The 14,229-nt window shown below is 72.3% G+C and overlaps 1 protein-coding gene across 1 annotated transcript; it reads right to left on the bottom strand.

Moving 5' to 3' along the window:
- Positions 1-4,880: 4,880 nt before the first annotated feature.
- SOX18 (SRY-box transcription factor 18) lies at positions 4,881-6,219 on the bottom strand. The gene is made up of 2 exons (XM_054577477.1): positions 5,792-6,219; positions 4,881-5,674 (listed from the first exon to the last, which is right to left on the bottom strand). The coding sequence occupies exons 1-2, from the start codon at positions 6,153-6,155 to the stop codon at positions 4,881-4,883; spliced, it is 1,158 nt and encodes a 385-aa protein (XP_054433452.1). The 5' UTR covers positions 6,156-6,219.
- Positions 6,220-14,229: the final 8,010 nt, after the last annotated feature.

The following is a 14,229-nucleotide window of genomic DNA, read 5'->3' as shown; positions in this document are numbered from 1 at the left end:
GGCTGCCCCCGGCGGTGCCCTGCCCCACAGGGGCCTTCCCAGCCGCCTCGGGGGTGGGGCCGGGACGCAGAGGCGGGCTGTGCGGTGACCGGCAGGGCTGCAGGGCACCGCCGCGGTTGTGCAACGTCCCAACGCAGGGAGCTGACCCCCCCCACCGCGTGCGGCCCTGAGAGGGGCCGGGCCGGCTTTGAAGGGCAGCCGGTCCCACGGTCTCACCAGCCTGGGAGGCTTTGAGGGAACATCTGGCACACGGCCGCTGCACACCAGTCCCGGGGTTCGCAACTCCAGAAACCTCATCCTGACTCTCCCACTGTGTGTGCCCCGGGCTCGCCCGCCCGCCCCCCACCTCCGCCCCCCCCCACCTCCACCCCTCCCCGGCGGCCAGCGGGCTGCAGGGGCGGCCGCACACCCTGCCCTGGGGGGCGCTTGGCTCCGGCAGCACCGCCCCCCCCCCCCACCCAGCTGCCCGAGGAGGGGTGAGGGAGGGGAAGAGGAGCACGCAGGCCCAGCCCGCGGAGACGAGCTGCGGGCCCGCGGCGCCGCGGCCGCGTGCGGGCCGGGGCAGGACGTGAGCTGGCCGGCCCTCACGTCCGGCGCCGGGCGTGGGGGAGGCTGCGGCAGTGCCCGCGCTGGGGGCCTCTGGAGGAAACACCTGCGCTCAGGCCTGGAGGGGCGCTGGCCGGGCCGCCCCGGCCTGGCCAGCAAGCGAGTGCGGGTCCCCGTCCCGGCAGCGGTTCAAGGGGCCTGGCCGCCCCAGCTGTGGCTGCCGGGAAGCAAGGCCCCCCACTCCAGGAAGCAAAGCAAACACTCAGGGCGGGGCCAGTGCCAGGTGCTGGAGCCCACGGTCCCTGCCAGCGGCCCAGGGACAGCCCGCGTCCTGCCTCTTCCCAAGGAAAAGACCCGGCTTTGTCCACACAGACACAAACAGCCGCCCTGCCTACCCCAGTTAACCGCCCCCCAGCCCCGGGGCCCAGCCGGGAGCAGGCACCGGCCGGGGAGCAGCCCTCGTTGGGGGCCGCGGGTGGGGCGAGGGCGGCGGGCGTCTGTGCATCCGACGCTGGCCTGGGCGCCTCCTGTTGGTGTCTCCCGGGAACTGTGCTCGCAGGGCGCCCCGCCAGGGGATCCGCCCTGTCCTGCTGCCCCCGCACCCCCGCCCCGCCTGCGCGGGGCGCGAGGCCAGGGGTCCGGCTGCGGCTCCAGATAAGCCCCGCGCCTGCCGCTGCTTCCTGCACTTCCTCTCAACGCCGCCGTCTCCGCCGCCACGCTTCCCTTCCTGTTTCCTCGAGTGGCGGGCGGGCGTGGGACTGGGGTTATGGGGGAGTCGGGACAGGGTGGGGTCATGGGGACGGGGTCATGGGGGCGGCGGGGTCGTGGACAGCAAGGCAGAGGTGCGGGGGCCCCACAGTACTCGGCCGTGGGCCCTCGGTGTGTCCCCAGGAGGCCGGGGACTGTGGGAGGTGAGGGTGGGCAGGGACGGAGGGTCTGTGGGCGGAAACAAGGAGGGGCGGCCCAGGCACCGCCAGACCCTTCCCCCAGGGCTGGGCCCCCCCCACGCTCACACCCCTCTGGGGACTGATTGGCACCTGCCCCTTGGCGCCCCTCTGGCCTGAGGCAGGAGTGGGGGTTGGGCTGAGCCTTGGGTGGGGGGCGTTGGGATGGGAGGGCAGAGGTTCTGGCCCCCTCTGGGGACAGCTGCTCTTGCATACAGATTTTAAGGTGCTTAAGCCACTTGCTCAGACTTGGCGTGGCAGATACTAGTGGATGTAACGCGAATACAAACGCACGCGCCCGGCGCGCTCCCGGCCGCAGGTCCACAACGGGCTCAGGCCACGCAGGAGAGTGTCACTTGGCCTTCGAAAGGAGCGCGGAGCCGCCCTGGCGAGTGCACCGCGGGCGAACCCTCAGAGCAGGGCGCTCAGTGACCACGCAGGACGGGGGGCTTCCGCTCACAGGACACGCCCGGAGCGCTCGCGCACGGGCTGCGTGTGGGGAAGGGTCGGCTTCCCGCCCGGTCACTCCAGGGCCAGTCTGGGGTCCGGGCGGGGGAGCCCTGGCTTGCGCCAGGCAGGGCTGTGGCTCCGGCTGTTCCTGGCTGGCCTGACTCAGCGGGGAGCTGGGGGGTGGGGACTTCCCTTCTCTGACCCTCGGGAGGCAAGTGGGTGGGGCCAGGAGGGGGGTGTGGGGAGCCAGACCTGGAGGCGAGCCACCCGGACCCCGGGGCTGTAGTCCCCCTGGGAGGCCGTCCGGCCCCCGGGCTGGGCCAGGCCCCTGGACCGAGGGTCCTCGGAGGGGCCGGGGCCGCGGCCGCCCACCCACTGCCGCTGCTGAGAAGCGGCTATTAGAAACAGCTGCCCTCTGGGGAACGCCCTGCTCGTCCTCCTCCTCCTCCTCCTCGGACGCCCTCAGTCCCCGGCACGGGGACGCCTCCCGATCGGGGCGCCCTGAGCTGCCCACCGCGGCACGGAGGGAGCGGCTTCCGGGGACCTGGCTGCTCTGCCCCCCCAAGGCCCCCGTGTGGCTCCCCACCCCGCTGCCTCTGCGGGGCGCGCCCTCTGGTGGGGCGGGGAGGGGTGCAGAGCCCGGACGGAGGCTGTGGGGGTGTTGTTCCTGCTGGGCCAGGGAGCAGCAAAGACGGACAGACGGCCCTGGCCGCTGGGCTGGCACCTCCTGCGTGTGTGTCCTTGGCCGTCTCGGGCCCAGTGCCTGGGCCCAGGCAGGGAGCCCTCCCTGGGGCTGGGCCTCCTTCCTCCGCCCCGGCCGGGCGGCGCTGAGGCGGTGTGGGGCCCACGCCTGGGCCGGGGGCTCCTGGGCCCCAGCTGCTGCAGCGTCCACTCCTGGGAGGGGCCGGCGGACCCCGGGCCGGGGAGGGGCGGGGCCGTCCCCTGTTCCTGCGGCAGGGGCAGGCCTGGAACAGGAGCTGGCTGGCGCAGAGCCGGGGGTGACAGCACCTCTCCCCGCGCGTGAGCCCGGGGCTCAGCTTGGGCGCCGCCCCCGCCCCCGCCCCCGCCCCGGCCCACGACAAATGTGCCTGGACAGGACCACCCCTGTCGCTTCGTGTCTGGCGTCCCTGCCTCCCGCGCGCCAGCTCTGCTCTGCTCTGAAGCAGCGGGCGTTGCCCGCGGTGTGCGCCACGGCCTGGTTCTGTCTGTCCCCCCCACCCCCTGGGCCTCGCCTTCCACCTCCAGGCCTGTGCCCGGCTGCCCTCAGCTCGTCTCTCTGTCCCTTTGCGTTTTCTGGGCCCGGCCCTGCTCTGCCCGCTCCGGTGCACGGCTCGGGCTGCTTGACCTGGTGCTGGCAGCCTGCCTCCAAGAGGCAGGACGCCTGGAACAGCTGCACACCCTGCCCCCGCCCCACCCGCCAGGCAGCAGACCCGTGTGCGCGGGCGGGCCTTACACACAGGCACGCACATGCATGTGCAGGGTCTCAGACACGCCGGCCACCACACGCGCGGCCGCCCCCCACGGCTGGTCACACGGTCGGCATCACAGCTGCACTCAGAGCCTCCTGTGGGCACGCGGTGCCCACACCGGCTCACAGGCACGCTCACACGTGTGACCAGGCTCAGTCCCAGCCACGGGTGCTCCCGGCAGGGCACGCGTGCACAGGAGACGGAGCGCGACCACCGCACGTTGGGGCTGCCGGGGATCAGTGGTCACCCCCATGTGCTGTGGGGGGGGGGGCTGAGGCCCCACAGACCGCGGGGACACCTGAGTCCTCTTCCTCAGAGACCTCTAGGCCTTGTGAGGTGTGTGCGCGGGGGACTCATGTTGGGGTGCTCACGGGCTCCACCCGCGAGGGAAGAATCACCGTGACATCTCCGCAGCCCGAGGGCCGGAAGGAGCCGGGGCCAGGCAGGCAGTGTAGGAGGGCGTCCCATCTGGGGAGGGGGCACGGGGCTTGTGCGGTTGCGATTCCAGGCTCCTGATGCTAAGCCTGAGCCCCCGCTCTGGTCACTGACCTTCTGTCCTTGGGCCGAGCCTGGACAGGTGACCCTGGGGAGCACTGGGGCGTGGCTCTGGAGACGCCGGGCCACTGGATGCACCGAGGCACCCACCCCAGCAGTCACCTCCCTGGAGGCGCGTCCGGCTGGCGCCTGGGCGGGGATCTTCAGGGCGGAGAGGAGTTTGCGGGAACCGAGGTGGGTGGTTGCCGGGTGTCTCTGACTGTTAGGCATGTGTTAAAATGTGGGGGGTGGGTGGGCGGGGGGGGGTCAAAGGCTGGGAGTCAAAGGCTGGGAGGGTGGGGAGTGCCCGCTGCCGCCGCCCACCCACTCTGGGCGAGTGTCCTCCTGCCAGGACGGGGAGGCTGGTGCTGTGGAGTCCAAGCTGGGAGCCAGGTTCTGGGGGACAGATTTGGGGGGAAGGGCGTGTCCAGGGCCCAGGCCCCGCCCCAACAGACCAGGCCGGGCGCAGGGGCCAGGATGAGGCGCTTTATTGTGGCCTCAGGCGGCCCCGGGGGCCCAGGGCTCCAGGCTCCTCCTTCCCAGCCGACAGCCGTCGTTACTCCTATTTGAAAAGCCCTGGCTACAGCGATGCTCTGACCGTGGAGGCCCTTGGGAAAAAGGGTTACGTGTTTACTTAAAAATTAAATATAGTGTATTACGTGTATAAAAAAGGCAAAGTAAAAAAAAAATACAGCATAGTTCTAGAAAACACTGCAGGAAAAGGATTAAGCGCTTCAAAAAACTTCACCCTGGCAGGGCCAGCCCACAGGGCCGAGGCCTGGGCGTCCTGGCAAGGCCCGACCGGTGGGAGCCACGCCGGCAGGGCCCGCGGGCCGGAGCACGGCGGTTGCAAGCGGCCGCGGCCGCACCTGCGGAGGCAGAGCGGTGCCGCGCGGCGGGGCGGGGCTGCGGGCGGGGCTGCGGGCGGGGCGCGGGCCTAGCCCGAGATGCACGCGCTGTAGTACACGGCGCTGCTGGCGTCGGACAGCGCGGCGATCAGGCTGCTCTCCTCCGGGCAGGACATGGCGCGCGGGCCCAGCTTGGCAAGCGCCACGTGGTACGGCAGCCCGGCGGCGTCGGGCCGAGTCCGGCTGCAGTTGAGGTACTGGTCGAACTCGGTGAGGTCCACGTCAGCCCACAGGTCGGCGGCGGGCCCCAGGGGCTCGGCGCCCTCCAGTGGCGGGGCCTCGGGCGGCGGCGACAGCGGGCCGGGGTACGGGCCGGGCGCGCCCAAGGCGCCGTAGTAGAGGCCGGAGAGCGGCGCAGCGGGCGCGGTCCTGAGCGCCTCGGCCAGGGGTGCCCCGTAGCAGCCGCCGGGGTCCCGGGGCAGCTCGGCCGGCGCGTAGGGCGCGCGGAAGGCCCGCAGCGCGCAGTCTTCGGGCGCCGCGGGCGGCGGGAAGAAGGCGGCCTCGCCGGGCTCCAAGCCGTCCAGCGGCGAGCGCTCGGGCGTGGGTAGCCCCAGGCCGTCGAACTCGGCGCCCAGCGGGGGCAGCTCGCGGAAGGCGCGGGCCGGGCCCGGCGCCGCGGGGAAGGGCTCGGCTGGCGGGGCCGGAGGCGCCAGGCCCTGGAGCAGGAGGCCGGGCTCCATCCGCCGGGCCTTGCGCGCCTGTTTCTTGCGGCGCGGCCGGTACTTGTAGTTGGGGTGGTCGCGCAGGTGCTGCACGCGCAGCCGCTCCGCCTCCTCCACAAAGGGCCGCTTGTCCGCCGCGCTCAGCTCCTTCCACGCCTTGCCTGCGGGCGCGGGCGCGGGTCAGCAGCCTCCGTCGCACGGACGGCCCGGCCCACCCCCAGCCGCGCCCGCCTTCCCCCGCGCCCCCTGCCCCCCGCCCGCCCGACGGCGCCACTCACCCAGCATTTTGCTGAGCACCGCGTTGTGCAGGTCCGGGTTCTGCTGCGCCAGCCGCTTGCGCTCGTCCTTCGCCCACACCATGAAGGCGTTCATGGGCCGCCGGATGCGCGACTCGTCGGCCGCCTGGCGCTCCCCGCGGCCGGCCGGGCTGAGGCCATAGCGCCCCGGGTCGGGGCTGCGCGGCGGGCTGCGCGGCGGGCTGGGCGACGAGGCGGGCGCGGCGGGCGCAGCGGCGGCGGGGGCGGCGGCGGCGGCGGGGAGGCCGCGCGGCTCAGCGGCGGCCCCGGGTCCCGGGGCCCATGCACAGTCGCGGCGGGCTGGCGGGTCGTCCTGTGCGCCGTAGCCGGGCGGCGATCTCTGCATTCCAGCTGGGCGCGGCCTGGGCGGAACGAAGCGCGGGAGCGCGGCGGTGGGCAGCGAGCAGTTCGGGGCCGGGAGGGACGGGTGCGCGGCGGAGGGCACGGCGGTGGCCTCACGCCGGGTGGGCGCCCAGATATAGCGGCGCGGGGCCAATGGGCGGCGGGACGGGCGGGCCGGGGCGGGCCGGGGCCGCCCCCTCCCGGGCCGCCTTTCTTCTCCTCGCGGCGCATTCCGGCGCGGCCTCCTCCGCGCAGCGCCCCCTGCACCATGCGGAGGAGAGACCCCCCCGAACGCGAAAGCGCCACTGATGTGGGCTGGCGCTTGGAGGGGGCGTCCTCGGGGGCTGTCAGAGGTTCAGAGATGAGGTGCCGCCCCCACCCACGGAGTCAGGCCCGCGGGAGGTGACTGGGGCTGGTGGCAGCCTCCCCACTGAAACTGCAGTGGGGGGGCGGGGGGGATGTTCTAACACCATCTTCTTGGGAGGCTGCCTCCCAGCAGCCGTAAGTCCTTCTGGGAGTCTAGACCCACGGTAAAGGGCATTTTGAGAAAGCGCCCCATATTGGGGGGAGCCAATGCCCCGCCCCCGCCCCCCACGCTGAGTGCTCAGCACTGGAGGCCTGCTGACCCCACCGGCGGGGTTAAAGGAGCAGAGGGTCCTCCTGCCCCTCCCCCGCACCAATCCAACTGCCCGCAGGACAAATCTGGACAGAGGGGGTCTGGAGGGCGGAAGAGCAGCCTCCCCGAATTCCAGAGTCCCCTCCCTCATTCCTGTCCCCGGCTGGGTCGGGGGTAGGGGCCTGTGCTCAGTCCTCGCTGGTTCCCTGCCCGGCCCGTTCCACCAGGAGCGGAGGCCCGGGCAGCGGCGACGGAGGGTGGGTGCCTGTCCTGGGCCGTCAGGCCTGGGAGGGTCTCCGGAGGGACGTCAGCCTCCTCCCAGTCCCCACCCCAGGAGAAGGGGCCTGGGCTCCGGGAGCTGAGGGCTCCCCTCCTCCTGAGGACGGTGCTGTGGGGGTGCAGCAGTGCCCTCAGCCCCCTGGGCCCCTGCACAGCCGCCTGCAGCCCAGCCGCCGCCGCCCATGCGCCGGGGGCTTCACGGTGCGTGACCGCAGGTGCCGGTGACCATGGGCCCGCGTGGCCACAGGCGCTCGGCGCTCTGTCCCTGGTAACTCCTCTGGGCGATGTCCGGTCAGCGAGCGACGCGAGTCCCGTGTGGCCCTCCAGCCCCCGAGCAGCCCCGCAGGAGGGCCCAGCCCAGTGGAGCCGCTGGCCTCTGACCGGCGAGCGGGGGACGCAGCAGCCGCTGGGGGGGTGCTCCAGGTGGAGGGGTGGGCCCTGGGGGTCCGCCCCGGTGGGGGCTGCTGCTCCCACAGCCTTCTCGCTGTGGCTGGGCCTCCAGGGCGGCAGCGGGTCTGGGGCAAGGGTCCCCGGGGCTCGGGAAGGGCCCTCCCCGGCCCCCCTGGTTGGGACAGATGCCTGGCTCCTCGGGGGCCCTGCCCGGCCTCCTGCAGCCCGGCGTGGCCCCGGCGGCGGCAAAGGCGGGGTGCGGGCCACGTCCGGCATCACCTCGCCGCCCCCGTGCCCCGCCGTGGCCGCCTCGCCTGGCGCCAGCCAGGGACCCTCCCTCTCGCTCCAACTGTTCGGCTCAGGTGTCCGGCTGTCATGTCCTGTGGGTCAGGGCCAGGCTGGGCGGGGGAGGGGGAGAGCCCCCGACGCCCCTACCTCTTTGGGGGTCAGGCTACCCCCTCCGCATGCCGCGGGGGCGCCGGCAGCCTGCTGCTCGGGCCCACTGTCCAGATGGGAGAACAACAGGGTGAGGACCCCGGGCTCCACAAGGGCCGCAGGGGGTGTGGCGGCTGGGCCGGGGGAGGGGCGTCAGATGTGTGTCTGCGCCTGTGTGTGGTCTGTGTGTGTCTGTTTGCCCGGGTTTGGGCTGCCCAGGACCTGGAATGGGGGTCCCGCTCAGGGCAGCCCTGGCCCTGGACACCCACCAGGGGAGGAGTCCCCAGGACTTCCCTGGCCCCCAAGCTGTGGCCCCAGAGCCAGCCAAAGTGTGGACGGTTCATGAGTTTGGGGGTGTCTCTGTGCCTCAGGCTGGCCTGGCTCAGGCTGGCTGCTTCCCACCCTTGGGTGGCCCTGTCTGCAGCCCCCTGACCCCCTGACCGAAGGTGACGCGGGGGCAGCCTTCCTCTGCAAGGGCGCCGCTGGCCTGGAGGGCCGGGGGGCACCGTGCTCTCATTCCTCCCGTGGCCGGACTGGACGCCCCAGCCTCTGGGTGAAGCCTGCGGAGGATGCTGGGTAGTCCCTTCGGTGGCTCTGGGGTGGCGGACCTCCCAGGCGCTGCCGCGGGCCCGGACCTCACAGGCTCCAGGCCGCCCCGCCCCGCCCCGCCGCGGGAGCCGTGGGCCTGGGACCAATTACAGAGGCCTGTGGGGCTGGGCCTGCCTGCTCCGGGGGGGTGGAGGCAGGTCCCCCTGGACGTAGGACCAGGTGAGGGGCTCGCTGGTCTCCCCAGACCTCGACTGCGGAGCTGGGCCACCCGGTCATACCCCGCCTTGTGTCCTGGAGGCCGGGGCTGGAGGTCTGGCCCAGGTCCTCACACCTGTCTTGACGCTGTTCCCCAGGGTGGGGATGGGGGCTGCAAGGTGCCGGGCAGAGCCGCTGGGCAGGCCGTCCGACCGCCGGAGCCCAGTGGGCACAGGCGTGCGCCTCGCGCGGCGACGGGCCGGTGTACCTGCCGGCCTTCCTGCCCCTTCCGGCGGCGCCCGGCTCCCGGGTGCTGTGGGCCTTTTCTGGGAGAGCACGGTGGCGGGTGGGTGCGGCAGGTTCCGTTTGGGGTCACCGTCTGACTCCCAGGCCGGGGGCCTGCGGCTGAGCGGAGCTGCGGCCACGGGACCGGGTGGCCGAGCGCCCGTGGGGTGTGGGGCTGGCCCAGGGTCCGAGCCCTGGGAGCGAGCAGAGCGGCGAGCGGCTGTCGCTGGGGGTGCCTCGGTGGGTGCGGCGAGTCGGGGCTGTTGTGCGGGGTGTCAGGTCTGGCCTGAGGGCCGCGGGGCCGGCAGGGCTGAGCGGGTGGGGGCGCGGGGCCTGGGTCCTGCCGGTAGGCCCGTGAGTGGCACACAGGCCGTGGACAGTGGGTGAGGTCACGTGGCGGTAGCGGCTTCTGTGGGTGTTCCAAGTGGCAGGCGGCATTGCCCTGCAAGAGTTGGGGTGTCGAGCCTTGTGAGCCCTGGGGCCCAGTGTGGCTGTGTGTGTCCTGGGGTGTTGCTGCGTGCTGTGTGTGTGGCCCCCTCCCCGCTCAGCAGGGGCTCCATGGGAACCGGGCTTGGGGGGAGCCGGCTGCTCTAGGTTTCCGTGGCAACAGCAGGGCGGAGCCAGGAAACACCAGCTCAGGAAGGAAGGCTGCAGCTGCGAGGCCGGAGCCCAGGGCCAGCCTGGCCGAGCAGGCGCCAGACACTCTGTCTGTCCGGCCGCCCGGTGTTCTGGCCCCCGCCCCGCCCCATGCCGCCGACCTGGGCCCGGGCTTCATTCGGGTCGCAGCGCCCGCCGGCGGGCGTCTGCCCTGCAGAGGCTGGGCCCTCCGTGCAGTAGGGGCGGGCTCTCCGTGTGCCCTTCCGGGGCCGGGGCCGGGGCCGGGGCCGGCGCCCTGGGCCTCGCAGCACAGTGCCCCCCTGGCCACGCTGCCCCACGCTGGCCCGGGCCCACGTGCTCCCGCCAGGCGCTGGTGACAACCCTCCGCTGTCCTGGGGATCGTGGGAAGCAGCAGAGCCACGGGGGGGGGGCACCGGCCCCCAGCTGTGGGGACAAGTGGCTCTGATGGCCCAGCTGGGCTGGGAGGGGGGGGTCTGTGTCCTTGGGCACCATCCCTCCTTCCTCCTCGGGGACAGGAATAGTTCATCCTCCTGTTTGCTTGTGTTTATTGAGCACCTGCCGTGTACTGGACGCTGGTCTGGGGGACGGAATTGGGCAGCAGAGAAACCAGACCCAAGTCCCTGCCCATGGGGAGCCCGGTCCTGGGGAGACCCAGTCAGAGAACCTGCCAGCAAGTCAAGGCTCGGGCGCTGCCCCTCGGAGGGGGCCTGTGTCGGGGTGCCCGGCTCTCAGGAGGGGCGTCCTCAGCGGCTCCTGGACGGACGCGTGTGAAAGACAGGGAGGAGAGCACGGAGCTTACGGGGCCGGGAGGGGCCCGGCGAATGGGGCGGGTGGGCCTGGCTTTCTCTCTGAAGGAGCCTTGGCGACCTGCAGGGCTTTGGGCAGTGGAAGGGGACCCCTGGGGGGCCCCACGGCCCCAGCCCAGAGCTGTGTGGGCTTGGGCCTCGCGGGGCCAGCGGTCACTCCCGAGGCCTGGTCCTCAGCCCCCCAGCCTAGGCCCCGAGATTGCCGGCCCCCTCCTCCCCCCCAGCCCCCGACCCGCCGCGGCCGGGCCCTGGGGAGGCTGGCGGAGTGGCCGCCAGGCTGCCGGGCTGGCAGGGCAGGGAGGCGGCGTTTCTGGGAATTGTGTGGGGGAAGCGCATTGTTCGCGCGGCCTGGAGCAGGCCCCCAGCCTCTGGGGGCCGCCGCTGCCTCCCCACAAGCGCTGCCTCGGGGGGCTGGGCCGTGGCCAAGGTGACGGGCCTGCGGGGACTTTCCGGGAGGCACCGCCCTTCCATTCTGCGGACGGGGAGACCGAGGCCCCGAGAGGGGCCGGGGTGGCAGAGCCGAGGCACGAGCCGGCATCGGGCGCTCTTGCGGCACCGAAGTCCCTGGTCCGGCTCCGCCTGACCGCAGGGGCCAGGCTGTGAGGGAGGCCCAGGTGGAGAAGGCCGGGCCCAACTCCCACAGGACCCCCAGGCTGGGGCCCCGTGGCCCCCACAATGGGCCAGGGGGTCTAAGGGTCAGGGCGGAGGGCTGGCGGGGGGCCAGGCCCGGAGCGCGGCCTGCGGGACGGCAGGGGGTGTGGCCACGCAGGCGGCAAGGCCTCCCCGCTGGGGCCGTGGGGAGCGAGGGGGCCGTGTGAGTTTTGCAGCTCAGGCCTTCCCACCGCGGCCCCGGGCCCAGCCAGAAGGGAAGCGCGGATGCGACCCGCTGGGGTCATGGCCGGCCTTGGGCTGGCGGGGGGCGGGGGCCACAAATAGAAAAATAAATGGCCTGAGCTTCCGATGTTTCCGTGGACTGCGGATGGGGGAGGGGCAGGCCTCTGGGCCAAAGGTGTGTCCAGGCCCATGTAGGGTGGACCCTGGGGTGTCCCCGTAGCCCTGGCGGAGCCCCCGGGACAGAGTGGTCTCCGACAGAGGGCTCCAGAGGGCAGCCCCTCTCTAAAGGGGCGGAGCGCGGAAGGCCAGGAGGGACTGCAACGCTGCGGGATGGGCAGCGGGGGGGCAGCCCGGGGCGGGGCTCCTGCGGGGCGCCCCTGGGCGCGTCGTGGGAACCGAGGCCCCTGGCGGTGGGCCAGCAGTGTCCAGAAGGGCTTTCTGGAATAAAGGGGGGGCCTGGGCGGTGAGGGTGCTGTCCCCCACTCTGACTCCCCGCACCTCTGGCCTCTTGGAGGAGCCCCTCCTCCCCACACGTCCGTCCGCAAGTTCAGGGTTACAGCCTCCAGACGCAGCTGGGGGTCAGGCCGCGCGGGGGTGGGGATCGCGGCTCTGGAAGGACCCGGCCCGGGTGGGTGCCAGCAGAGGCTGCGCCTCCCCCGGGAAGCAGAGTCCCGTGGTCTGACGTCACCCCGGGGGCAGCTCTCTGAGGGTACAGGAGGTCCAGGGGGCCCAGGCAGCGTCTTGGGGAAGCTCCTGGGAGGAGGAAGTTCTTGAGGTCGGGCAAGGCCCATGAGGGGTTAAGTGGGGGCGAGGCTCTGGGAGTTGTGCATCCTAAGGGGCCCCAGGACCTGGGACTCCTCAGGCGGGGAGTGGGGAATTTTGGGGTTGGCTGGGGCTGCTCCAGCCGGCGCCCCGGTGAGGGTGGGACCCACCTACAACCCCTGCAAGTGAGGACCTCGCTCTAGGACTAAGCACTGTCTCTCTGTGGTGGAAGCCAGACCACGGGGTCCTGCCCCAGAGGAGGGTGTCCCGGCCGGCAGGCCGTCCATGGCTCACTCCTGCCACCTAGAGGCCACCGCTCAGAGCCGCGTCGCCCTGCCTGGGCCTTGGGCTCCCCCTCACCTCACGTCGGGCGGCGCCCCTCCCGGCGGTGCCGGGGCCCATCCTGGACGCCACCTGCCTCCTGCCTGCCCTGTGCACGGCCTCCTCCCCATCGCCTGCCCTGGGCCAGGCGCCCCGGGTGCCCCTCTGCCCCGGAGGCGAGCCCTCCTGCTGCAGGAACCCCGCCTCCTGGCCGTTGTCCTCCAGGGCCAGGGTCCCTGGGCCCCAGCGGAGGTGCACGGAGACTGCCAGGCTCCTGCGAGCTGTCTCTGTGGGCCCCCCGCCCCGGAACCCTGGAGGCAGGGTCCCCCTGGCTTCCCTTGGCGGAGAGAGGGTGGGGGGCCGACTCCCCTCTCCTCGCGTCCTCGCTGTAGTGCATGAACTGACGTTCACTGGCTGCGAAGGAAACCAGTTCCCGGGAAACAGCCCTCCAGGCGTTGTCTGACGCGTGCGCCCCAGGACCCGAGGGGCTCCATCATCACGCGGCCCCCCAGCGGCGGCCCCTCCTGCATGTGGGCGCCCGGCCCGGGAAATGCCGCCTCCGCCGGAGGGAAGGAGAGGACGCCCCCCACATCTCGTTCCTTCCCTGATGGGCTTGGCCCTTGACCCCTTGACCCGAAGAGGCCTTGTGCTCTCCCCCCCCCCCCCCGCCACCAGCCACCTTCTCTGCTCCCGGCCTGCCCGCCTGGCTCCTGCACCCCCACGTCCCTCTACTGTGACCCTCTGGCCCTCCCAGCGGCTGGGCGGGGCCCCACGCACCTCCCAGTCCTGGGGCACCCACTGTTGTTGGGATGCAGCCCCCGGCCTCCTGAGCCTCTGCCCCCTCTAGGTGCCACTGCTCAGCCTGCACCCAGGTACGGGGGCCCGGGCCTCCCACCTGCGACAGAGGGCAGAGACCCCGGGGGCCCCTCCCTGGGCTACGGAAAGCAGGGCTGTCACCCTGGCCCAGCCGTGCTTGACAGTCACCGCGCGAGCGCGTCTTCATGGCTTATCACGTCCGACCCAGCCGAGCGCTCAGAAGCGCCGCCTAGGCAGAGCCCCTTGCACAGGAGGGCGAGGCCTCCCCTCGCCGGCGGTCACCCACGGAGTCTCCGGGGGAGCGCTCCGGGTACCTGCCTGCCCAGCACAGTGGGCTTATCTGTGCCCGCCCCGTGGAGAGAGCAGATGGGGACTGGCCTTGGGGCTGGCTCCGTGGCAGCCCCCTGCTCAGGGGGCTGTGCTGGTGGCCCAGACTCTGCCCCCTGGGGGTCCGGGCTGCAGTCGGGCGTCTGGGACAAACCCGCCTTGGCAGTGAGGCGAGGTTCTGAGAGGCCTGTCCTGACCCTCTCTGGTGGACTCTCCTCTTAGGGACCCGAGGTTGCTCTGAGACGCACACCCGTCTGCTGCAGAGGGTGCAGGCTGCTCCATGCTGACCGTGTGCTTGACCTCCCTCCCCCGGGCTCCGACCTTGGTGGGCTCCCCAGCTGGGGCACCTGGAAGGGGTATCAGCCCCAGGGGCGTTCCCTCCGAGAAGAAGTCTTTGAATCCCGCTTTGAAGTCCTTGCAGCCGGGGTTTCCTGCTGGTTTCTGTGTTATGGGACCCCAGCCAGCAGCCTGTCCTGGCCGCCCATCCAGTTGAGACGTTGAAGGGTGTGTGGCTCCGGCCTTACCAGTGTCCCTGGTGTTGCTGGACCCCCAGAGGCTGCACACACTGTCTGACCAGGAGATTTTGGCCCCAAGGACTTGCTTGATGGGCTGGGCTGAGAGCGATGGCCCGGCTTCATGGTGAGGGGCCAAACCAGCCGGCCTGCGACCAGGGTGTGCTGTGCTTGCCTGTTACGGGGCCTCTACCTGTAAAACCTCTGCTCCCTACGAGGAAGCCCACGCTGCTGCTTTATAATTACAAAGGAATCTCACGACCTGTGCTTCCCTTTCCACCGTGGCTGCTGGGAAGCTCAGTCATAGCCAAGGAATGCCACTGAGGGGCCTCA

Source organism: Pteronotus mesoamericanus, unplaced genomic scaffold (assembly GCF_021234165.1).
Source record: "Pteronotus mesoamericanus isolate MK-2021 breed Mesoamerican mustached bat unplaced genomic scaffold, CSHL_Meso_final contig_436, whole genome shotgun sequence".
Classification (NCBI taxonomy): domain Eukaryota; kingdom Metazoa; phylum Chordata; class Mammalia; order Chiroptera; family Mormoopidae; genus Pteronotus; species Pteronotus mesoamericanus.
Note: the sequence above shows the minus strand (reverse complement) of the source record. Positions and strands in the feature narration are given on the sequence as shown.